The sequence below is a fragment of the Amblyraja radiata genome, chromosome 3 (genome assembly GCF_010909765.2).
Source record: "Amblyraja radiata isolate CabotCenter1 chromosome 3, sAmbRad1.1.pri, whole genome shotgun sequence".
NCBI lineage: Eukaryota > Metazoa > Chordata > Chondrichthyes > Rajiformes > Rajidae > Amblyraja > Amblyraja radiata.
Genome location: NC_045958.1, coordinates 2,502,668 through 2,527,779, shown reverse-complemented (window position 1 = coordinate 2,527,779; position 25,112 = coordinate 2,502,668). Strand labels below are relative to the sequence as shown.

Sequence of the window (25,112 nt, the reverse complement as noted above, 5' to 3'; positions counted from 1 at the left end):
GAGCAATCTTCCTGCATCTAGCCTGTCCAACCCCTTAAGAATTTTGTAAGTTTCTATAAGATCCCCTCTCAATCTCTTAAATTCTAGAGAGTATAAACCAAGTCTATCCAGTCTTTCTTCATAAGACAGTCCTGACATCCCAGGAATCAGTCTGGTGAACCTTCTCTGCACTCCCTCTATGGCAATAATGTCCTTCCTCAGATTTGGAGACCAAATTAACTAAAGAAGTTCCTCCTTGCCTCCTTTCTAAAAGAGTGCCCTTTAATTCTGAGGCTGTGACCTCTGGTCCTAGACTCTCCCACCAGTGGAAACATCATTTCCACATCCACTCTATCTATGCCTTTGCCAAGTGATTAAAAATAATTAATTACATCATTCATGAATATAACAAATTACCATATGTTTGAATGTCAAATAGTTTGCAATTTGAATGCTCCAGAAATGTTTTACCTTAATAGCCTCGAATAGCTTCATTTAATTTAATTCGTAAAGATCTTCAAACTCTTTCCAGCACTCGTACCTGTCATGGTAACCAACAGCCCCGAGATTTCCACACTCTTCCAAATCGCATGCAGATTCACAATTTCCTTCAAACCCACCATATGGGTCATCATTCAAACACCTTGGCTCCAATCCCTGTTAAACTTACATTCTAAAAATCAAACTTTTTCACCCTTCATTGAAAAGAGCCGAATCCAGATGTCTACACAGGATTTAGTAATCAAGTCAGTGCATCTCTTTCTCTCTTTTCATATCTCTCCAATTCTTTCTCTCTCCCCCTCTCCTTTCTCTCTCACCTCCTCTCTCCATCTCCCACCCTCTCTCCATTTGCATACTCCCCTCCCACTGACCCCATACCTCTCTTTTTCACATTCCCGTCTTTTTCCTTTTCCCTTTCCCACTCTTATCTCTCTCTCCAACTAAATCTCTTCCTCTCGGCTCTACTCCCCTCCTTCCCTCTCCCCAGTTCCCCCTTCCATGCCCCAAACCCCCTTCTCTCCCTCTCTTCCTGGAGGTCAAAACTGCAGAAGGTAAAAAAAGGCCGTTGTACGAGACAAATAATATATAAAGGATGGGATGAAAATGTATGCAGCATATGCCATTAATTTGCTGTTTCACATTAGTGTCTCAACCAACTGTGATCACTAAGCAGTGTAACAAAATACTTAGGATTTGATGCTATAACTCCCTAGGCAGAGAGAATTGAGAGAGAGCCACTATGGAACTAACTTGTCTACAATTTCCCACGTCACTGGGAATGAAAAAAAGACACCTGTGGACAAAATGAAGCACTCCTCATGGGATTATATCCTACTCCCCACCCCCTGTCACTTTCTTCATTACACCACATATGTTCACATAAGGTCAAAAGTGATAGGAGCAGAATCAGGCCATTCAATCATGGTTCCCACCTAACCCCATACTCCTGCCTTCTCACCATAACCCCTGACCTCCATGCTAACCAAGAATGTATCTATCTCTGTCTCTACATCAATCAATTCCACTTCTGCTCGCCTCAGTTTTGTAAGCCCCATAATAAGAAGCATGTGTGTAATGTATGTACCAACCCCACTGCAATCTCCGGCAACCACCTGCAACCTCCGGGAACCGCACGGAAACCTTGGGTGGGGCGCAAAGTCTCCAGAGGTTTCCGTTCAGGTTTCCTAAGTGGGACAGGGGCATAACTTTCCAAAACATGGGTAAGTTAGGTGTAGCGGGAGATGGGCCAAACACAGGAAGGTGAGACTAGTGTTGGTGGGACATGTTGGCAAGTTGGGCCGAAGGACCTCGGTCTCCACTAACCACGGGGTCTCACCTGCCGCACGTTTCCCCTTTCGGTCCCCGCAAGCCTCTCCCACGCCATTCTTGCCTCCTGGATCTCCGTCCCATCTTTCAGGAGAGGGAGGGGAGGGTTGGGTCCGCACGCGCTCGGGACGTGTTAGCAGACCACCAGACAGATATGTCGAGTATGTTTAACTCCATGGCATGGGTGCCCGTTCCACACTTAATCCCAAGGGGGAAGGATGGAGATTGATGGTGCATGTGAGCCAATCACACATAAGCCAGCATCACTAACTCCACCCCACTATAACACTTATACTAACACCCGTTCAGTTCGAGCAGCCAGGACGTATTGATAACCTGTTGTCCTCAACGCTGCTAAGTGCTCATTAAAGATGTGTTTAAATCACACACTGACTTTGGCTCATGTTTACACACACTGTAAGACCTTTACGACTCACAACAGAAAGAAAGGACATCCTAAGAAAATAGCACATTCAGAATTCCCAACAGTGGAACTTTACCCTGCTGAAAAGGATGAGGGGGAATCTCATTGAAACTTGCCAAATAGTGAAAAGCCTGGATGGAGTGGATGTGGAGAAGATGTTTCCACTAGTGGGAGAGTGTAGGACAAGAGGCCCTAGCCTCAGAATAAAAGGACGTTCCTTTAGAAAGGAGATGAGGAAGAATTTCTTTAGTCAGAGGGTGGTGAATATGTGTATTTCATTGCCACAGAGGGTTGTGGAGGCCAAGTCAATGAATATTATTATGGTGACGATTGATAGATTCTTCATTAGTACGGGTGTCAGGGGTTATAGGGAGAGGGTAGGAGAATGGGGTTAAGAGGGAAAGAAAGATCAGACCTGATTGAATGGTGGAGTAGACCTGATGGGCTGAATGGCCTAATTCTACTCCGACAACTTATAAACTAATGAACTTATGAAAATGTACCACGATAGGGCCCTGGGAGAAGATCATCCTTCGTATCTGTGTCAAGCTGTGAGAAGGAATGCCTTTAACATGGACGTCAGAGAGAATAAACCACAATCTCTTCAGGAAGAATCAGCACACACTGAGCCAACTTACTAAAAGCAGGAGAGAGGTAAGGGACCGATCACTGTACAATGTACATCTATTTTCATTTTATTTCCATCTTTGGTTTCCTGCACAATATTCCCAAAGGAATTTTATAATGTTGCATTCTCAGCATGACGCCCTATCCACTCTACTAGCAGCTGATGGAACAGAAAAACTAATAATGCTCATTGATCATCCTTATTCCATATGTAGTTCCAAGAAGGGGGAATAGTTTTTGTTTTAGATAGGGAGATACAGCGCGGAAACAGGCCCTTTGGCCCACAGGATCCGCGCCGACCAGCGATCCCCGCACATTAACACTATCCTACACACTAGGGACAATTTTTACATTTACCATGCCAATTAACCTATGTCTTTGGAGTGAGGGAGGAAACCGAAGATCTCGGAGAAAACCCACTCGGTCACAGGAAGAATGTACAAACTCCGTACAGACAGCATCCGTAGTCGGGATTGAACCCGGGTCTCCGGCGCTGCAAGCACTGTAAAGCAGCAACTCTACCGCTGCGCCACCGTGCCTCACAAAGAGATATATTAAAGGTAACCCTACGGTAATTTCCAAAATTCAAGGGAAAAAAATGTTTTTACCTCTGAAGCAGTAGGCGTCAAATTTTGCAGTAGGATCTGGAAATCCAGTTCTGTTGTCATATTGATACTTGGTCCTTACTCCAACAAGGCCTCCTCCGCACTGACTCCGGGCGTGGACGATTGGATGGCGCACACTGCCATCAGCTAGCCAACCATAGTCACAGCGATCCAGACCATGCTTCCACGCCGCGTGCAATTGACCAGTGGTTGCCAACTGGGCATTTCTACGCCGGCACGCCACTTTTGATTGAGCAAATGTCAACTTTCCCGGTGTTGTTACGTGGAACACATGCCCTGTTGTCAAACAATAAAGAAAAATCAATCACACGTTGTAAAAAGATTCGGAGAGAAAACACAATCATACAAACTAATATCTACACTGTAGAACTCAAAGTGACCTTTATTTTCATTTCAATATTATGTTATTACTGAGGTTATCATTCGCCTTGCTCTTTTCACCCTTTGTTAATTTGTGTTTGTCCTTGGTAGGAATATTTTAAGATTTTAAAAATAAAATCATTTGTTTGCATTTTTCCTTTCAATACCAAGTCCTTATCTTTTTCTCACCCTAACTCCTTTGACTAAAGTTGTTGTTGATCCTAACATTGGCATTTAAATGGAAAGATAAACCCAAAGAATAAAGCCGGAGTTATCTATTAGGAATACCATATCATGTCGTGGCTTCATGAAGCATTTTTGTTGCAAATGTAAACAAAATCTAAGGAAAGAAATTTCAGTCATTTTATTTATTACCCTCTCAGATATTGCATTATGCGTATTGGATCACCTGCAGAAAAGATTGGAGTCAGCTGGAAAGGAGTTTACGAATGCATAATCCTCCCTCGCTTACATCTGCATTCTGAGTCTAAACCGGAGGCCATGTTTCCCAGGAGATGCCAGGAATTGCAGATGCTGATTTACAACAAAAAAAGGCACAAAGTGCTGGAGTAAATCAGTGGGTCCACCAGCATATCTGGAGATGACAATTCGGGTCAGAAACCTTCTTCAGTTTTCCAATAATTTCATGAAAGTTATTAATTCATTTTCTGTTTTGACAAACATAGTTTCTTACTCAGAAACAATGTAGAATGGTCATTGGCTGTAACTTTATGATTGGTTTACAGGGATAGGTTTAAGGAGAAATACTCTCCTGAGTGGTCTACAATGAGATAACAGACTGGACCCATGGTCTTTGATTCTTTGCCAAAGTATTCTAACAAAAGGGGAAGTCAAAATATTGACCAGTCTTTCTTTTTACAACTGATGATGGTATTTCCAGTATTTCCTGCTTCTGTTTTAGATCCTTAAATATTTATTATTTTTTAATATGTTATATGGGGTTCTACTGGGGTTCATCCCATCCTCAACTTTAACATTCATTTTGATTGAAATGATAAATTGGCAGTTTTCCCACAATAAGCTGCCAATCGTAAAGACAGTTTTAAATATTAATTTAAACATCATGCCAAGCCATTGATAAATAGATAACTACAGGTGTCAGACAGATCTGTGGGTCAAACACACACTTCCTCTTTCCATAACACAACCAACATGCTGGTCGGTTCTTGTGTTTAACTTGTAACATCATAGCTTCACTCAAAGTACTGCAAAATCCTGTGTGATATCAGTTCTGAAATAGCCTTTGATTTATTGGAGTCAGGTCTACTTGTAACAATTTCATTGTCCCATCAGGGACACATGACAATAAACTCACTTGAACTTGTAACCAAAACTTAGGGAAGAAACCGTACAAAGAGATTTGAAAAATCGAACTTAAAACAAATCCAAAAAATAACCCGCTGTGATGAAGACACATCTTAAACTTTGAAGTCACAACTAGTTAGTTGTAAACATTTGATTATTCCAATCATCAAAGGAGTCAAATATTTCAAGAACATTTCTCACTCAATTCAATTGGAAAATATTTATTCAGAAGCTGTACAATCTCATTATTTTCACCAATAATTACTCCTGAACCAGGCGACTTAATTTTTAGAAGTGATGAGCATCATTTAATTAAAAGAATGCCAACTTTAATACATAGCACCCACAGAAAGATGTCCCTTTCATCCCTTTCTCCCACCCATAATAGCCTACATGCTAGGTAGGCTATTAATTCCACAGACGCTACGACTACCAGAAGTTACTTCCCAAAGTAGCACACATTCTTACATGGACTGTAAAGGCAAACAGGATGATAAAGATTTTTTGGACCTCACAGATGAGCCTAATCATGCTTTCAATTTACATATATTTTAGCAGGGCTTGGAGGCACAAGACAAAGGTGATGGAATCCTCAACTAAAAAGAGGTCAGCGGTAGAGTTGCTGCCTTACAGCGCCAGAGACCCGGGTTTGATCCCGTCTACAGCTGCTGCATGTATGTTCTTCTCGTGATCAGAACATTGTACACTCCAAAGGCGTACAGGTTTATAGGTTAATTGGTTTGGTAAATGTTAAAAAAAATTGTCCCTAATGGGTATAGGATAGTGTTAATATGCGGGGATCGCTGGTCGGCGTGGAACCGGTGGGACGAAAGGGCCTGTTTCTACCCTGTATCTCTAAACTAAAAAAGCGTGGGTTTCCCCAGGGTGCTCTGGTTTGTAGGTTAATTGTAGGTTCGCCTGTACGTACTACAAAGACTTACAGGTTTGGAGGTTAATTGGCTTCAGTAAAGATTGTGAATTACCCCTTGGGCGTAGGATCGTGAAGTGTGCCAGGATTGCCTGGTCAGCATAGGCTCGTTGGGCTGAAGGGCCTGTTTCCATGCTGTATCTCTAAACTAAACTAAAGTGCTGGAGGAACTCAACAGGTCAGGCAGCATGTGTAGAGGGAATGGACAGACAACGACTTGGGTCATTGTCCTGAAGAGGGGTCTCGATCTGAAACACCATCGGTCCATTCGCTCCACAGTTGCTGCCTTACCTGCTGAGTTCCTCCAGCACTTTGTTTTTTGTTCTTGCTGGGCACATTATGTAGTCATCAGTACTAGAAATAGAGCTTTACTTATAGTACTGAGATAAGACTAACGCCAAGTTAGGATCAATCCCAAGACCTCATAAACCTCCAAGAGGCATTGTAACACACAAATTATGTGAGGATACATAGTGAATGCTATTCTTTTGAGATTTGAGTATAGGAGCAGGGAGGTTCTACTGCAGTAGTACAGGGTCTTGGTGAGACCACACCTGGAGTATTGCGTACAGTTTTGGTCTCCAAATCTGAGGAAGGACATTATTGCCATAGAGGGAGTGCAGAGAAGGTTCACCAGACTGATTCCTGGGATGTCAGGACTGTCTTATGAAGAAAGACTGGATAGACTTGGTTTATACTCTCTAGAATTTAGGAGATTGAGAGGGGATCTTATTGAAACTTACAAAATTCTTAAGGGGTTGGACAGGCTAGATGCAGGAAGATTGTTCCCGATGTTGGGGAAGTCCAGGACAAGGGGTCACAGCTTAAGGATAAGGGGGAAATCCTTTAAAACCGAGATGAGAAAAACTTTTTTCACACAGAGAGTGGTGAATCTCTGGAATTCTCTGCCACAGAGGGTAGTCGAGGCCAGTTCATTGGCTATATTTAAGAGGGAGTTAGATGTGGCCCTTGTGGCTAAGGGGATCAGAGGGTATGGAGAGAAGGCAGGTACGGGATACTGAGTTGGATGATCAGCCATGATCATATTGAATGGCGGTGCAGGCTCGAAGGGCTGAATGGCCTACTCCTGCACCTAATTTCTATGTTTTGATCTTTAACTTCCAATTTTTTGACTGCAGGAATAAATTTTACATTCTGATCATACATTTGAGTTGACAAAGTTGAAAGAGCATTTCAAAAGGCTGAATAGTAAGCACTTGACTGTAGTTTTCCATTATCCTCATACTATTAACAGCAGGAACACCAATTCATTGCAAGTTACCTAACGAACCTTTCCTTAATTTGCATGCAAAGGGTTCACCAAACTTTCCGTTTAATTTGGCAGTGGAGACATATGCGTTTGCACAACATTGGGGAAAAAGTCATTTTAGTGATTAAATTATCTGTTGGTAAAATATTCCAAATGGATTTTGAGAGCAAGAATTTGAAATTCTGAAGTTTTGAAGGGTGTCAGTGTTATAGGACATATATTTGGCAAAATATTCCCCTCAGCACAAAAAAAAAGTTCAGCAAATCCTCCCAAGATGCTGCTGAGTTACTCCAGCACTTTGTGTTCTACTACTAATTCAGAATGTGGACTGTGCTTGTTTTACTAGCAAGCCTCCATGATAGCCAGAATGAAACTTAATCAAACAGCCCTGTTAGAACTTCTCTCAGCCTTAGCTCTGCTTCACTAAGCTAACATGGTGAATGGAAATGGAAACCATGACAATTCCTTTACTAGCTGCCAACAATGGCCTGAATGTTGACACTGGGTGAAATGAGCCCTTTTCCTTATCTGAAGATGTAAATTGTATTCCACCCACCACCAACCCACCACCCCCACAGCCCTGACAATCAGCAGTGAGTAAGTAAAAGAATCTGAGGTATTTCTCTGCTGTGTACATATGCCACCACTTATGTGGCCTTCCCATCAAGGTTGTTTGATTTTCTTTCCCCATTGGGTCACTGAGGTTATCCTGTGAGTGGCCATGCAATTGCAAACCAGGAAGCTTGCAGAAAATAAGGCGACAGGAATAGGAACTGGAGTCGGACTTGTAGGGCCGAGATGGCCTGTTTCCGTGCTGTAATTGTTATATGGTTATATGGTTATATGGAGTCAGCCATTCAGTCCCTCGTGCCTGCGTAGTGTAGTCTGTGTTAAGCTCATCCTTTACCTCAATACTATTTTTGTGAACTAATCTCATATCCCCTATTTGGTCAAGTTGACCAACTTTAATTAATGCTGTAGGCATGCGCTATGAAAGATCACAGTGCTTGTGTGGAGAAGCAGATATCACTTTTGCTCTTATTTCTTGTGTTTGCACACATTTTCTTCTCAATGTCTTGTATAATTTACCTATAGCATATATTTTGCATGCTGCCTGCACCTTATGTGCCTGTGATGCTGCTGCACGCAAGCTTTTTCATTGGAATTGTATCTCACTGCACTTGTGCATATGACACTAAACCTGTAGGAAGGAACTGCTGATGCTGGTTTAAACCGAAGATAGACACAAAATGCTGGAGTAACTCAGCCGGACAGGCAGCATCTCCAGAGAGAAGGAATGAGTGATGTTTCGGGTCGAGACCCTTCTTCAGTCTGAAGAAGTAAGTAGTAAAATGAAGTGCGGTCTGTCCTGCTGAGTTACTCCAGCATTTTATGTCTATTGGCACTAAACTCGACTCAACTTTTTCTTCAATTACTGTCAGATTGTGTAATTCCTTTTTATTTATTCATTTGCAGGGTATGGACATTTGATATTTGCAGTCTATCATTAATTGCAGAGTTCAAGTGGAAATTAAGATTCAATTGCATTGGTGGGTCCAGAATCACATTTGGTGTGATTGGTCACGGAGGGCAGAGTTAACTTTCCGAAATAAGATGAGTTGATCAAATGCATTTTTATGATAATCCAACAGTATAACAGAAGGGAAGAGTAAGACTTGGCAATGTGCAGCATTATACGACACTCAGTATTATCCACTAGTCCAGAAACACAGGATGTTTTAGTGCATTGATGGAATGTGCAGCTTACACTGTTGTACTCAACATATCATAGGATAAAACATTTTGGGAAAAGTGATCCTTTTTAAAGTAGAATTTTGGACCACATTCCTCTTTAGTTAAATATTTCAAATTTACTGATTAATGCAACAACCCGTGGGGAACACATCTGACAGACGATAAATTATTCATTTTGATCAAATGAAAACTGAAGAGTTTTGTAAAGTTTTAGTGAGGAGATGAGGGATCATACAAGCCATATCATTTCTATCTCATTGTAAATGCTGCTTATATTTAAAAAGCCAATAGTTTTTTTCATGGAGTTGATGCCATTTCAAAAGACATCATGACAGGGAAATGGTAAGACATTCCCTCCTATCTCTGTAATGAACTAGTATGCACCATTTACAAGATTCAAAATGCAATTCTCCTGTTGTTATTCTCTCAATCTCCGTGCAAAGATTTCATAGCATTCTTAATTCCACGATCAATGGAATCCAATGGATTGTATCACAGTGATAGCAAGACTGTGTACAATGATCGAGATTGCCGGATTTGATTTAATTTCAGTGATTATATGCCCGATTCCAGCTGATAAGTGGTATACGTAATCTTATTAAGTCATTATTTGGGGATGAATGAGTTGCCAAATCAATAGTAAACAACTGAATATCGAATACCCTAGATTAATCAATAACAGCAATGGACTAGAGCTGAATGGATAATAGTTTTTACAATGTCAACTCGGAATGTGTGGGCCAATTCCCATTTACTTTAATGAGATACTGATAATTAAAGTAAATGGGATCTGCTATTAATTTGGACAAAACACCACTTTGGATAATCTATTTAATAGGAAACTTCTCTAAGAGGTTTTCTTAAAATGAAACCAGAATAAACAATAGGTGCAGGAGTAGGCCATTCAGCCCTTCAAGCCAGCACCGCCATTCACTGTGATCTTGGCTGATCATCCACAATCAGTACCCCATTCCTGCCTTCTCCCCATATCCCCCGACTCCTCTATCTTTAAGAGCTCTATCTAACTCTCTCTTGAAAGCATCCTGAGAATCGGCATCCACTGCCCTCTGAGGCAGAGAATTCCACAGATTCACCACCCTCTGCATGAAAACGTTTTTCCTCATCTCCGTTCTAAATGGCTAACCCCTTATTCTTAAACTGTGGCCCCCGGTTCTGGACTCCCCCAACATCGAGAACATGTTTTCTGCCTCTCGCGTGTCCAAACCCTTAATAATCTTATATGTTTCAATAAGATCCCCTCTCATTCCAGAGTGTACAAGCCCAGCCACTCCATTCTATCAACATATGACAGTCCCACCATCCTGGAAATTAGCCTCGTGAACCTAGAACGCCAGAATTGTCAACAACAAGACAGAATAGGCTGAGAAAGAGAGAACAATAGAACAGAAAATAGAAATAGCCAATAGAAACAAAAGCACAGCAAAAACACAGACTGTTGGACGTGCTCAGTGAGTCAGGTGGGGAATGGGTGGCAGGTGACATTTTAGGTCAGAACCTCTTTAACATTACAGGAATAGAACTGATACCTAATCACCCTCTGTCATCTCCATTGACTATGTTTATACAAATCTTTTGGTGAGATCATTTTGTGTCAATGGAAATCAGAGTGATATTCTTTCCTGCATCAAGTCACTGCCATGTAACAAGTTGCCTGTGGAGGTAGGACTCATCAACATCGTATTTACCTGTCACTATGGCCCTCAAATAGACACACCTGTTCTATTTTACCTCCGTGGAGTAACGGTTTATTGGATTAATGCAGAAACTACTTACTTATTTCAACACACTGGAAGCCATTTGGTCCATCAGATCTGTGCCTGCTACAAGCAGAATAATCCCGTTCACATCTCCCTATTACCTGTTATTCTCTCTCGCACACTCATCAACTTCCCTTTAATCCTTTCTCCAATTACCTACACTAAGAACCAATTCACGGCAGCCTAAATTAATTATGGAACTGATTTAATCCACTGGCGTGTCTGAGATGTAGCACCTGGCAGAAACCTTCGCCGTCACAGGGAGAATGTGCAAACTCCACACATACACACCCAGTATCAGTGTCAAACCTGGGTCCCTGGAACTGTAAGGCAGTGACTATAACTGCTGTCCCACTGGGGCCCAATTGTAAGGGAGTGCTGAAGATACCGTTTTTCAGTTGATCGAGGCTCTGACTGACTACTAGCATTCCAGCTTTTTTTTTTTAAGGAATAGGATTACCTGAAAAACTAGAATAACACTTCAAAAATAATTCATTGGGCCTGAGCAAAATTCGACTCCACTGACTTCATGGAGCCATATACCATCTGTTTGAATATTATTCCAAACATTCCAACGTGATAAATGTCTAGACGTCAAAAAATCCATCTTACCACGTATGTCTGCCACATAACAGTAAACATCATATGTCTCAAAAGGGTCTCGTATGCCATATGTTCTGACACCAGGTTGGCCCTTTTTATCTGCATAACACCCAGGTCTAGGTTTGGTAATTGGGTACCTAAGAAATAAAAAGAAAGAGATTATTTTACTCGATCTGTGGTTTCATGAGGACATAAATGCTGAACTACCTTAATCAATAGATCACAAAAGATACCAACTTATTTCCCTATTTGTTGTCTGAGATGCAGCCAATAAACTACTTTTGAAAAATATTCAATGCTCTGAAAAAAATTGCCAAATAATTTAGATGTCTAACTTCATAGGCCTTGGGTTAATTGTCACTATGTCATGTTTTCAATATAATTATGGAGAGGGTCAGAACTGGACCTAGGGTTGAGATTTTTGATTGGAGAAAGGCTAACTTTGAGGAGATGCGAAAGGATTTAAAAGGAGTAAATTGGGACATTTTGTTTTATGGTAAAGATGTGGAAGAGAAATGGAGTACATTTAAGGGTGAAATGTTAAGAGTACAGAATCTTTATGTCCCTGTTCGGTTGAAAGGAAATAGTAAAAATCGGAAAGAGCCATGGTTTTCAAGGGAAATTGGACACTTGGTTTGGAAAAAGAGGGAGATCTACAATAATTATAGGCAGCATGGAGTAAATGAGGTGCTTGAGGAGTATAAAGAATGTAAAAAGAATCTTGAGAAAGAAATTAGGAAAGCTAAAAGAAGATATGAGGTTGCTTTGGCAAGTAAGGTGAAAGTAAACCCAAAGGGTTTCTACAGCTATATTAATAGCAAAAGGATAACGAGGGATAAAATTGGTCCATTAGAGAGTCAGAGTGGACAGCTATCTGCAGAGCCAAAAGAGATGGGGGAGATATTGAACAATTTCTTTTCTTCGGTATTCACCAAGGAGAAGGATATTGAATTATGTGAGGTAAGGGAAACAAGTAGAGTAGCTATGGAAACTATGAGATTCAAAGAAGAGGAAGTACTGACACTTTTGAGAAATATAAAAGTGGATAAGTCTCCAGGTCCGGACAGGATATTCCCTAGGACATTGAGGGAAGTTAGTGTAGAAATAGCAGGGGCTATGACAGAAATATTTCAAATGTAATTAGAAACGGGAATAGTGCCGGAGGATTGGCGTACTGCGCATGTTGTTCCATTGTTTAAAAAGGGGTCTAAGAGTAAACCTAGCAATTATAGACCTGTTAGTTTGACGTCAGTGGTGGGCAAATTAATGGAAAGGATACTTAGAGATAATATATATAAGCATCTGGATAAACAGTGTCTGATTAGGAACAGTCAACATGGATTTGTGCCTGGAAGGTCATGTTTGACTAATCTTCTTGAATTTTTTGAAGGGGTTACTCGGGAAATTGATGAGGGTAAAGCAGTGGATGTTGTATATATGGACATCAGTAAGGCCTTTGACAAGGTTCCTCATGGAAGGTTGGTTAAGAAGGTTCAATGGTTGGGTATTAATGGTGGAGTAGCAAGATGGATTCAACAGTGGCTGAATGGGAGATGCCAGAGAGTAATGGTGGATGGTTGTTTGTCAGGTTGGAGGCCAGTGACGAGTGGGGTGCCACAGGGATCTGTGTTGGGTCCACTGTTGTTTGTCATGTACATCAATGATCTGGATGATGGTGTGGTAAATTGGATTAGTAAGTATGCAGATGATACTAAGATAGGTGGGGTTGTGGATAATGAAGTACATTTTCAAAGTCTACAGAGAGATTTATGCCAGTTGGAAGAGTGGACTGAAAGATGGCAGATGGAGTTTAATGCTGATAAGTGTGAGGTGCTACATCTTGGCAGGACAAATCAAAATAGGACGTACATGGTAAATGGTAGGGAATTGAAGAATGCAGGTGAACAGAGGGATCTGGGAATAACTGTGCACAGTTCCCTGAAAGTGGAATCTCATGTAGATAGGGTGGTAAAGAAAGCTTTTGGTGTGCTGGCCTTTATAAATCAGAGCATTGAGTATAGAAGTTGGGATGTAATGTTAAAATTGTACAAGGCCATTCTGGAGTATGGGGTACAATTTTGGTCGCCTAATTATAGGAAGGATGTCAACAAAATAGAGAGAGTACAGAGGAGATTTACTAGAATGTTGCCTGGGTTTCAGCAACTAAGTTACAGAGAAAGGTTGAACAAGTTAGGGCTTTATTCTTTGGAGCGCAGAAGGTTAAGGGGGGACTTGATAGAGGTCTTTAAAATGATGAGAGGGATAGACAGAGTTGACGTGGATAAGCTTTTCCCACTGAGAGTAGGGAAGATTCAAACAAGGGGACATGACTTGAGAATTAAGGGACAGAAGTTTAGGGGTAACATGAGGGGGAACTTCTTTACTCAGAGAGTGGTGGCTGTGTGGAATGAGCTTCCAGTGAAGGTGGTGGAGGCAGGTTCGTTTTTATCATTTAAAAATAAATTGGATAGTTATATGGACGGGAAAGGAATGGAGGGTTATGGTCTGAGCGCAGGTATATGGGACTAGGGGAGAATACGTGTTCGGCACGGACTAGAAGGGTCGAGATGGCCTGTTTCCGTGCTGTAATTGTTATATGGTTATATGTTGTTACTTGTGGGCGGAGTCACATGTAAAGTGACAATATGGTGTCATTGAATCTTTGAATCATCTAAGCTGTAATCTTTCCCAACTCCAAAATATAATTTTCCAAATGATGACTTGGCGAATCACAACAATATTGCCCTTGTGTTGTTGGCCTACCTGACACTTTGATCAGAAAGCCAGCCAGCATCACATTGATCAAACCCATCTTCATACGAGGCCTGAATCTGTTCAGGAGTTGCAATGGTGGCACTGTTGTCCTGACATGCGTCTTTGGCCATTTCAAAGTTGAGTGAATACCTGCTGAATGCTCCCCGATAGTGGAATACAACACCTGTGGGTGAAATGGTAGTTTTGAATACATGCATCAAAAGCACAGGGGGATGTTTCTTCTCCTTTGCTTTGGAAGACGGAGACTCCTGCTGATCTATAGCAAAGCAGTTGCCTGCAACTTTCTGTAATGTCACTGAAATGGATTTGTCACAGTCAACTGGACATCAAGGAGCCAATTTTCATCGGTTTCACTCTACGGAAGTATCACTTTCCTCAGCATACTTCAGTGACGAGCCATTAAGCCAGATGTGGACAATCATTGCCTCTGGATCATTGCAAGCTGCAGATGAAACTGCTTCTAAAATATCAAAGATCCTCATTTGCACTGTGGAGTAAAGCCAGGATGAAAGTGTACCTTAAATGCACTAGCTAGACAAATCCTTCAGCAGCCTGCTTTCACCTTTTGGAAAGCAAGTTACCTATTTATTTTGTGCCAACAAGAAAGATGAATAGAGAAGGCAGCCATCTGGCACGTGGTTGATTAGAATTGTCTTTCACAGTTTACTGATGTAAAATTAGTTGCCCATCATGTGTTGAGAGTTGACTTTAGCTGTAAGCCAGTTTTTAGGATTTGGAATCAGCCTCAGAGCTGCTGGACCACAGAATGGAAAATTCAGCTTGTGTCATTCCAGGACTCCGCCTGGAAAACGTTTGAGTGAGGGGGAAAAAAAAGAATAATTCTTACCACGTTTTATGCATTTGCTGATGGACTCGGCTGACTCACTGCCCAATGCTTAAACGTAGTTTGGATGGGTGGTAACACAAGGTGAGGGTACGGTTAGGGGCAGAGGGATTTAGGGCATGAGATCGACAGATCATTTGTCATTAACAGACACCACGGCTACACTTGGCCAGGCCGACCCTGCAACGCTGCCAGGACAACAGACCTTCATGGTCAGGTCAAGATCCCTGCACTTACAACAACTGGGACTTTAAAATGGCACCAAACTGGCGACTCTGTATACCATCTCAGTGTACTACTGCTGTACACTTGTACTGTATCTGACATGCCTATCTAATATGTATCTAAGTGCTAATGTACAATGATACTTGCATTGAACTGTATATAAAAATGAATGTTACTGTACCTCGGTTCCAGAAAAAGGGGTCACAGTTTAAGGATAAGGGGAAATCTTTTAGGACCCAGATGAGGAAAACATTTTTCACACAGAGAGTGGTGAATCTCTGGAATTCTCTGCCACAGAAGGTAGTTGAGGCCAGTTCATTGGCTATATTTAAGAGGGAGTTAGATGCGGCCCTTGTGGCTAAAGGGATCAGGGGGTATGGAGAGAAGGCAGGTACAGGATACTGAGTTGGATGATCAGCCATGATCATATTGAATGGCGGTGCAGGCTTGAAGGGCCGAATGGCCTACTCCTGCACCTATTTTCTATGTTTCTAAATGACCATTTAAATACCATACCACACCATTAATATTTGACATTTATCACATGGATGTGAATTGATCTGAAATTATGGACAGGGTAACAGTTACTAAGTAATCAGGTAAATTGGGGAAATTGAAAGCAGCTATAACGATCTTCTTTTGGATTAAGTGTTGCTTCAAACATATTTGAAGTCAAAAATATTGCATTACAACTGCAGTCACTATGTACATCTCAAAATCCACCGCTTGAATGTGAAATAATCCCTGGTAGAGCTACATTGATTTTGAGAAAGAATGTTCTGTATTTGCAGGTTTTGGTAGAAATGGCCTCAACTTTACATTTTGGGGGTTTTTTTCCCCGGCCCTGGTTTCACAAGCCAAAGGATTTTAAGAGAAACTGGTCAACGTAATTTGGTATTGATAGAGGCTATGGGGAAACTGCAGTACATCAAGCTATTCACCAACATAACCAAATGCATTGATTGCATCTTGGCTCAATTGGCAATCCTTTTCTGAATCACAGATGCAGTTTTACTTCTAGTTACAAAATCTCAACACAATGTAAAACAGTAATTTTCAACTTGCATTTGTTGTTATCTTCAAGTATCATTGTAATCATGTATTGTCTTTCCGCTGACTGGTTAGCACACAAAACAAAAGCTTGTCACGTGACTATAAACGATGTGACAATAAACTAAACTAAAACTGTTCCACTTATGCCATTAGCAGCATAAATATTCTCTACAAATCATGAACTGAAGTCGGAAGTGTTTAGCATATAGCACCTTAAAAATCTCAACAAACAGTTTTATAAGGTTTTTATATCCAACTGGTTGCTATTCAAATGGTAAAGAGGCCATCTATTTTCATGTCCAAAACGATGTCATGAAAGATGATACCTACAGTGATGTTAACTGCAGGAGGACTGGGGAGATTTATTTCACTTTAACACCCCAATTCAACACTATAATGTCATCCCTATTGATGGGTTTACATCTTATATTAACTAGATGCAAGAAGAAATGGTGACAAATATAGCCATTTCTGTTCCTAATTAGGGCTTCTTTTTGAAACTTATAAATTTAAAACAAAATTAACTGGACAGCATTTAGATCTTTCCAAGATACAGGACCGAACGCCACAGGAGATCCTTCTTCCCTGTGGCTATCAAACTGTACAACTCCTCCACCCTTCTGTTATGGGGTAGACTGATACCGACTGCCCTGCCCCCTTCCCCAATCTTTGCACATCCCCCAAGCCTTTTCACTCGTCATCTTAATTTCATATATTTTGTTTGTGTATTTGTGTTTTCATGACTGTTGGCAAATTAATTTCCCTCCTGGGATAAATAAAGTTCTACTGTATCCTAGCGTATCTATTTTCTACATTAGTCTATGCGTATCACAGAATGGGCAACTAGAGAACTTCTATCTATACAAGCATCGCGATGGTGTTAGTCCACTGGCCTTTGGTCAAACTACCATATTACCGCAGCCAGGTGCCAACTTCCGCCCCTGCAACGGACTGTTCCAAGCTGCTACGGTCAGGCAAACGCCTCCGTTGCCATGCGGTGAGAACGGAGAGGTTGAGAAGGAGTTTCTTCCCAGAGGCCATTCGGACTGTAAACGCCTATCTCACCAGGGACTAACTCTACTGAACGTTTTTCCTTCCATTATTTATTATGTAAAAGAATATGCGTGTTATGATTGTGTTTATAGTTTGTTTGGTTGTTTGTCTTTTGCACAAAAGTCCGCGAGCATTGCCACTTTCATTTCACTGCACATCTCGTATGTGTATGTGACAAATAAACTTGACTTGGACTTGACTTACCAGTAACGTCCAAGGAGACAGTGTCCTGTTCATCTTCAATGCCGATCATTACCTCACAGCGGTAAAGACCAGTATCGCTGGCCCGTAGACGACAGATGGTCAGAGTCGCATCGCTCATGCTCTCGGGATGTTTGGGCACTGCCACTCTGCCATCGTAGTCAGCAGCAATTTTTATCACACCGTTATGTGCCACCAGAATTAAAGTTTCCTTCTTGACTTTTCCGTCCCTTTCTTCCTCGATTTTTGTCCACTTGATGCGCGGGAATTCCTGAAGGGATTGTTTGGTGGGCGGAAGTGTGGCCAGCATTGAATAGTGGCAAGGTAGGGACACAAAACTGGCAAGGTTGCCTTTCACGTGAGAGCTCCTCTTAATCTTAATTTTCATCATCTTCTCGCTGTCATGTGCTGAGGGCAATGAAAAAAGAAATCACAATGAACACATCCACAACTAGTTGAGTTTATAAAACCATTCCTTTAACAAACAGATCCCACCATATATATCCCTCGTTTCCCTTCCCCGTGACTCTGTCTGAAGAAGGGTCTCGACTAGCTTCAACCTTCAACTAGCATCGCAACCGGCTTCCACTGAAAAATTACCGGTTTTTAAAACGGCAACCTATTTTTAGTCGCGGCCGGTTTAGAATTTTTTGAAATAATCGGCAGAACATAGAAGAAGCGGAAACCACTCTCGACCATTAGGGAGACTGACAAAAACCTACGGGAACCGCACGGAAACCTTGGGTGGGGCGCAAAGTCTCCAGAGGTTTCCTAAGTGGGCCATAGAAACATAGAAACATAGAAAATAGGTGCAGGAGTAGGCCATTCGGCCCTTCGAGCCTGCACCACCATTCAATATGATCATGGCTGATCATCCAACTCAGTATCCTGTACCTGCCTTCTCTCCATACCCCCTGATCCCTTTAGCCACAAGGGCCACATCTAACTCCCTCTTAAATATAGCCAATGAACTGGCCTCCACTACCTTCTGTGGCAGGGGCATTATTCCTTTTCTCCAGAGATGCTGCCTGACCCACTGAGTTACGCCAGCATTTTGTACCTGTCCACGTTCTCCACAGAGATGCTGCCTGACCCACTGAGTTACGCCAGCATTTTGTGTCGATCAACTATTTGCTGATTTTGGTTTTGGAAACATTATCAAGGTTTATTTTAGTATATTTTAAAACTTTACTTGGTATTTAATTAATCTTACATGCGTTTTGACATTTTCCTTTTAGGATTGCATTCTGGTCTGCTTCTCAGAGTTGATGAGAAAGCAGGATTAGGAGGAGAACTACTGATATTTTCCATGGGCAAAGTACTGCAGTTGCTGAAGGTCTGAAATGAACCAGAGAATACTGGAAGGAGCCAGTTTGGCAGGAAATGAGTTTTAAAGTTTCAAATCTACGGCCTGTCATCAGAATTTTGGTGGAATATGAAATGTTAGCTCAATTCCACAGATGCCTCCTGTCCTGCTGAGTATTCCAGCGTTCTCTTGTTTACTTCCCACCACCATGTTTAGCATAGCAACAAGCAGATCACAAGTCCATGGCCAACTTTGTTCTCACCTCACTAATTTTTACATTTCTCTTCTACACCTCACCCAAAATTGTAACGCATATTTTCTTCCAGTAATAAAACAACATAAACAGCAAAACCAGCAACTTTCCCACAGCTTGGAATCTCATTCTGCCTTTTCTTGGTGCTAACTGTTATCTGGTCTTCCAATTTTCGTCTTATGTTTTTCCTGGCAGGGGTTTTATGCTTATTGGTGATTTGCAGAAGCTTTGTAGAGTTGAGGAGGTACTCTTATAGCCACAATTGAGGTACAGTATGCTTAAAATGTGACCTGCAAATCTTGGAATGGAATGAAACTTGTGTCTCAGATAGCTCTGTTCCTTGAGTCTAGGTGCACGCACACGGCCATGACCAACTCCCTCCACAAGTTACGATCGTGCCTTTTGTCAGTACCCATCTCTTGTGACTTTGAGACACAATTACTAAATTACAAATTGTAACACTACAAATTTGATGTTCAAATTTTCGATTTAGCGATTTTCACTACAAGCCCATTCATTCTTTGGAGTATACACCTTCATTTTACAGGGAAATGTTAATCAATAAACAAAATCTAAAACTAAAACAGAACCAGCTGGAAATGTTCAGGAGATCAGGTCCCTTGTGTTGGATGAGCTGCAAAGTGTACAGAGAGGATTTACAAGGGTGTTGCCAGGACTGAAGGGCCTGAGCTGTAGGGAGAGGTTGAGCAGATTAGGACTTTATTCTTTGGAGCACAGGAGGACGAGAGGTGATCTTGTAGTGTATAAGATCATGAGAGGAATAGAGAGGGTAAATGCATAGTCTTTCACCCAGAATAGAGGAACCAAGAACCAGAAGGTATAGGTTTTAAGATGAGGGGGGGGGAAGAATTAATAGGAACCTAAGAATGAAAAGCAGGTTATTTTTACACATGGAGGGTGGTAGGTATATGGAACAAGCAGACAAGAGGAGGTAGCTGAGGAAGGTACTTTCACAAATTAAAAAAAAACATTTAACAGTAAAAGGACAGGATAGGTTTTAAGAGGGAAGGTAGACAAAAGTGCTGGAGAAACTCAGCGGGTGCAGCATCTATGGATCGAAGGAAATAGGCAACGTTTCGGGCCGAAACCCTTCTTCAGACTAAGCAGTGCCAATTACAATCATCAGTCTGAAGAAGGGTTTTGGCCTGAAACGTCGCTTATTTCCTTCACTCCATAGATGCTGCTGCACCCGCTGAGTTTCTCCAGCATTTTTGTCTACCTTCGATTTTCCAGCATCTGCGGTTCCTTCTTAAACAAAGGTTTTAGAGGGATATAGGCAAAGTATAGACAGGTGGGACCCGTTAGATAGGGCATGTTGTTCGGTCGGTGTGGGCAAGTTGGGCCAAAGGCCCTAGTTCCACTCTGTCTGACTCAGATGAGAAAGTTTCAGTTTGGAGACTCCATCAGCTCTCCTCCACAAGATGTGGTCTTATCTGCTGAGTATTTCCAACATTTACTGTTTTTGTATTAATTTTCACATATCTATTGATCACTTTAATGGATTTCATGCATGGGAACATAATGCATCAACATGTATTTTGTCCACTCTTTTCAGTTTATGAAATGTTGTTTCGTGGTGTGTTTGCCAGGAATGGGCGTGCGAGACTTTAGTGAGTCTTGCCACCAACAGCCCACCTAATTGCTTCAGCCATTTCCAGCATCACCTGCTCTATTCCTGGAAATACTGAATCAAAATCTCCAGCTTAACTGTTTAAACTGCAGCTGCCTCGGTACATTCTCCTCCCTTATTCCCAATGCTCCAATATATGGGGGTTGAGAGGAATTACGTTTTTTTTTGGCACTGAATGGAAACCAGAGGGGTGGAGCCCTAAAAATGTACATTATTTAATCACAGTGCAATGAATTTGCTAACTTCATTTTATAATATGGCAAAAATTATGTTTTTTGAATAATTCCTTACATTTTCGATATGTTTAGCTTTTATTATGGAGTAGCAAATATACCCATATTAGGTATAATCAATTAATGCTTAATCCATTAATTATTTTACAAAATATCTGTAAAAGCAGAGGCATTTTAATCAGTATTGAGGAAACAAAAAGTGTTTGGGATAGGCAACAGGAAATATCATATGGACTTAGCGAATACGGATCTTCGGATGTTTGGACCCAAGGTTAGGAATGGCCCCAGTAATGCTACACAAACTATTTCAAGACCATCTTCTACATTAGATAGCTACCTGCCTACAGAGAGGAGTCTTTGCTCATGTATTCAGCAAAGAGAAGTAACTGAGATGCAATTTTTCACTGAGGGTCCTTGAGACCTTAAGACTTTTGCCTTTCATCACAGTGAGGAGATGCCTGGTGAACTCACTGTGGTGGATGTTAAATTTGTGTTTTATTGTGTGTTTTTGTTATTTTTATTATATGTACGACTGCAAGGCAACACAATTTCGTTCAGACCGAAAGGTCTGAATGACGATAAAGGCTACTTTGGCTTTTGAGTTTAAAATATGAGCACTGACGGAGGTTTTAACCATTAAAATGTCATGCTTACTTTCTGTTTCCTCTCAAGCTTGCCCCTCCTTACTTCTATTATTCCCTCCAAGCCTCTGACATATTGGCCCTCCACCAACCCAACCTGCTAATACTAATGCCCCATTTGCAGAAGCAGTACCAATTACAATCATTTCCACTGACAATGACATTGCAGTAAACCCTTGCAATAGTGAACCATTGGGGGGAGTGGGGGAGATGGTGTCTGTTATTGCCGATTGTCCACAATAACCGAGTAAGGGTGTGCAGCCGGGAGGGATGAAATGTAGTGTGGGGGGGGCAGATTAAACCATGCGGAATTTACAGACTGGGGAGCCACAGAGCCCCCGGCCCCACGCACGGTACTCATGCCGCCTTCATACTGCTCACGCTCTCCACACCCGTGACCAGAAGCACGCAGCGTGATGCCAAGCCATCGGGTAACTGGCGGAAGTGTGGAGCCGGTGCAACAGGAGCATCGGTCAGTCGACCGTAAGCGGAATCCGTTATATAGAGGTCTGTCGCTGCCAGGGTTTACTGTACTAACATCGGAGGAAGGTAGCCTGACCAGTCCTTTGCAATAGTAGCGATGACTGCAGCTGCCTCATCCCATCACCATCAGCACCAGCCTCTCCTCCAGCCCCATTCATTTTACAAATATGAATGGGCAGAGTTTTACATGTTTATTCAGCGATGCCTGCTACTGGCTCTGGATGCCTGGGAGTGCACGACAAACTCAACCGCCAATTACTAATGAAATGGCTCCACCCCTGGCCCTGAGTTTTCAAATGATTATAATTGCTATGCTTCTAATCTGACCAAATAAACCTGCTGCCGAATATTATTGAAATGTCATCATGACTTTATTTAAAGCCACACAAGGAGGGTCTAATGAGGGTCTGGATTTATAGATTGAATCAGCTCCATACTTTTCTCAACTTTCATGTGTTATTGGCCTCCAGAGATTTGTTCATTTCTGTTTTAATACAGAGCTGTTTCTGTTGTTTGATTGCCCTGCGTACTACTGACATATTTGTTAAGGATTTTTTTGGGGGGGTTTTATAAGGTTGTATTTTCCATGAGTAACATCGAAAAGGACTGATCCGTAGGAAGCGTAATAAATAGTATAATTGTAACTATTGCTGCTATGACGATACAGTTATCTTTAAAAGCACAATTGTTGAAATGAGAAATATCAGGGTGACAAAAGCATAAAGTTGGGGTACGCCTTTCTTGACGTCCTCTGAGGGAGGGCTCAGAGGACGTCAAGAGGGAGGGCTATATGTATGTAGTGATGTTTGTATTTAATCTATGAACCTCTGTTGTTTGTTATACTATTCTTACACCAATGTAAAGCACTTTGACCAAGAAGAGTTGTTTTTTAAATGTGCTATATAAATAAAAGTTACTTGACTTGAATTTATTGCTCTGTTGTAGAGGACTGATTCTAATGATTAGCCAGTCAATCTATTTTCATTAGATCTCAGTACAACCACGGTTGATTGCAATATAGATCAGTTTTCATCTTTTTTTTTAAATGGGCTACTACAATGTCCAGTGCCTGTTGAAAAGTGATATTGGTGGATGTGTAGAAGGTTAGGATGGACTCGGTGGTGGTGCTCTTCATGTGAAGCTTGCCACTACTCTATACATAAGGACACAGATGAGGAATGGCTATCCATAAGATGGCAAGAAAACAGTGTTAGTCAACATCCACAAGAAATGGGAGCACTGAGTGTTTTTTAGTCATAGAGTGATACAGTGTGGAAACAGGCCCTTCGGCCCAACTTGCCCACACCGGCCAACAATGTCCCAGCTTCACTAGTCACATTTTGATCATCAATGATTTTATTCTGGAGCCCAATCAGACTTCACACATTGTAAACATACTATGCCTTGATGCTTAAAAATTGATATCACGTTCATTGCAACTGTTTTCATGTAAGAAAAGGTGGCAAAGGGCAAAATATATTATTAGTTACTGCAATTTTGCAAGTGCACAACTATTTACTTTCCAAAAGTTCAGCACATTTACATAGCAATCCATTTTCATTTGATGCACAAAGTACAGAAGTATGAGACCAACAAAGAGAAGACCAAGATAATGAAGACTTACTTGAGTGTACCGATGAAGCTAACATCAACGAGGTGCATATCCACAGGATATCTATTAAATGTAATATCATTTTGACCTATAGAAAGAAATAAAAACACATTATCTATTAAAACAGCTGCTTCACCACCATAGATATATTAGTATAGCAGATTACTATATAAAGGGAATGGATACGCTAGATGCAGGGAACGTGCTCCCGATGTTGGGGGAGTCCAGAACCAGGGGCCACAGTTTAAGAATAAGGGGTTGGCCATTTAAAACTGAGATGAGGAAAAACTTTTTCACACAGAGAGTTTTGAATTTGTAGAATTCTCTGCCTCAGAAGGCAGTGGAGGCCGATTCACTGGATGCATTCAAAAGAGAGTTAGATGGAGCTCTTAGGGCTAGCGGAATCAAGGGATATGTATGGGGAGAAGGCAGGAACATGGTTCTGATTGTGGATGATCAACCATGATCACATTTAATGGCAGTGCTGGCTCGAAGAGCTGAATGGTCTACTCCTGAACCTATCGGCTATGTATCTATGTACTGAATACCAGATTAATTCTAATGTTGATAATTAGATGATGTTAAATATTTTTTACAAATCATCCAATTGAAAACTGTAAGAACATCAGACCAGAAGAATTTGGTCATTCAGCCCATCGAGTCTGCACCGCTATTCGATCCTGGCTGAGATATTTTTTCCTCTCAATTCCATTCTCCCGTAGAATCTTTTGACGCCATTACTAATCAAGAACCTTCCAAGTCTGAAGAAGGGTCTCAACCCGAAACGTCACCCATTCCTTCTCTCCAGAGACGCTGCCTGTCCCGCTGAGTTACTCCAGCATTTTGTGTCTACCTTCGATTTAAACCAGCATCTGCAGTTCTCTACTAAACAAGAACCTATCATTATCCACTTTACAAATACCCAATGACTTGGCCTCCACATCTGGCTGTGGCAATGAATTGCACAGATTCGCCACCCTCTCACAAAATAAATTCCTCCTCATCCCCATTCTGAACCTGCTGCTTGATTATTTTCTGGGAAGAAAGGGATTTTAAGGAGTGTGCATTCGTGTTTATGAAGGCAAGCTTAACACTAGTTTATCAGTGAAGGCATGTAGCTGAACTATAAAGTGTAAGATAAATTAGAATCGTACAGAAATTGATTGAATGCACTGGAATAGGAAACAGAAAATTAATTTTACTAGAATTAACAGCAATCAGTTCTTCCTCCTGTGTGGGCCAATGCAGGAGGTATATTTCTGCTAGTTTCTAATTTAGT

The 25,112-nt window shown here is 41.4% G+C and overlaps 1 protein-coding gene across 1 annotated transcript in view; it reads right to left on the bottom strand.

The window, feature by feature from the left end:
- Positions 1-25,112, bottom strand: part of LOC116970737 (versican core protein-like) — a 153,303-nt gene that overhangs the window by 105,264 nt on the left and 22,927 nt on the right. The window contains exons 2-6 of the mRNA XM_033017213.1: positions 23,846-23,921; positions 17,658-18,062; positions 14,267-14,441; positions 11,513-11,640; positions 3,466-3,759 (exon numbers count right to left, since the gene is read on the bottom strand). Of these exons, the coding sequence (XP_032873104.1) occupies positions 3,466-3,759; positions 11,513-11,640; positions 14,267-14,441; positions 17,658-18,062; positions 23,846-23,915 (1,072 nt within the window). The 5' untranslated portion in view covers positions 23,916-23,921. The remainder of the gene's footprint in view (positions 1-3,465; positions 3,760-11,512; positions 11,641-14,266; positions 14,442-17,657; positions 18,063-23,845; positions 23,922-25,112) is intronic.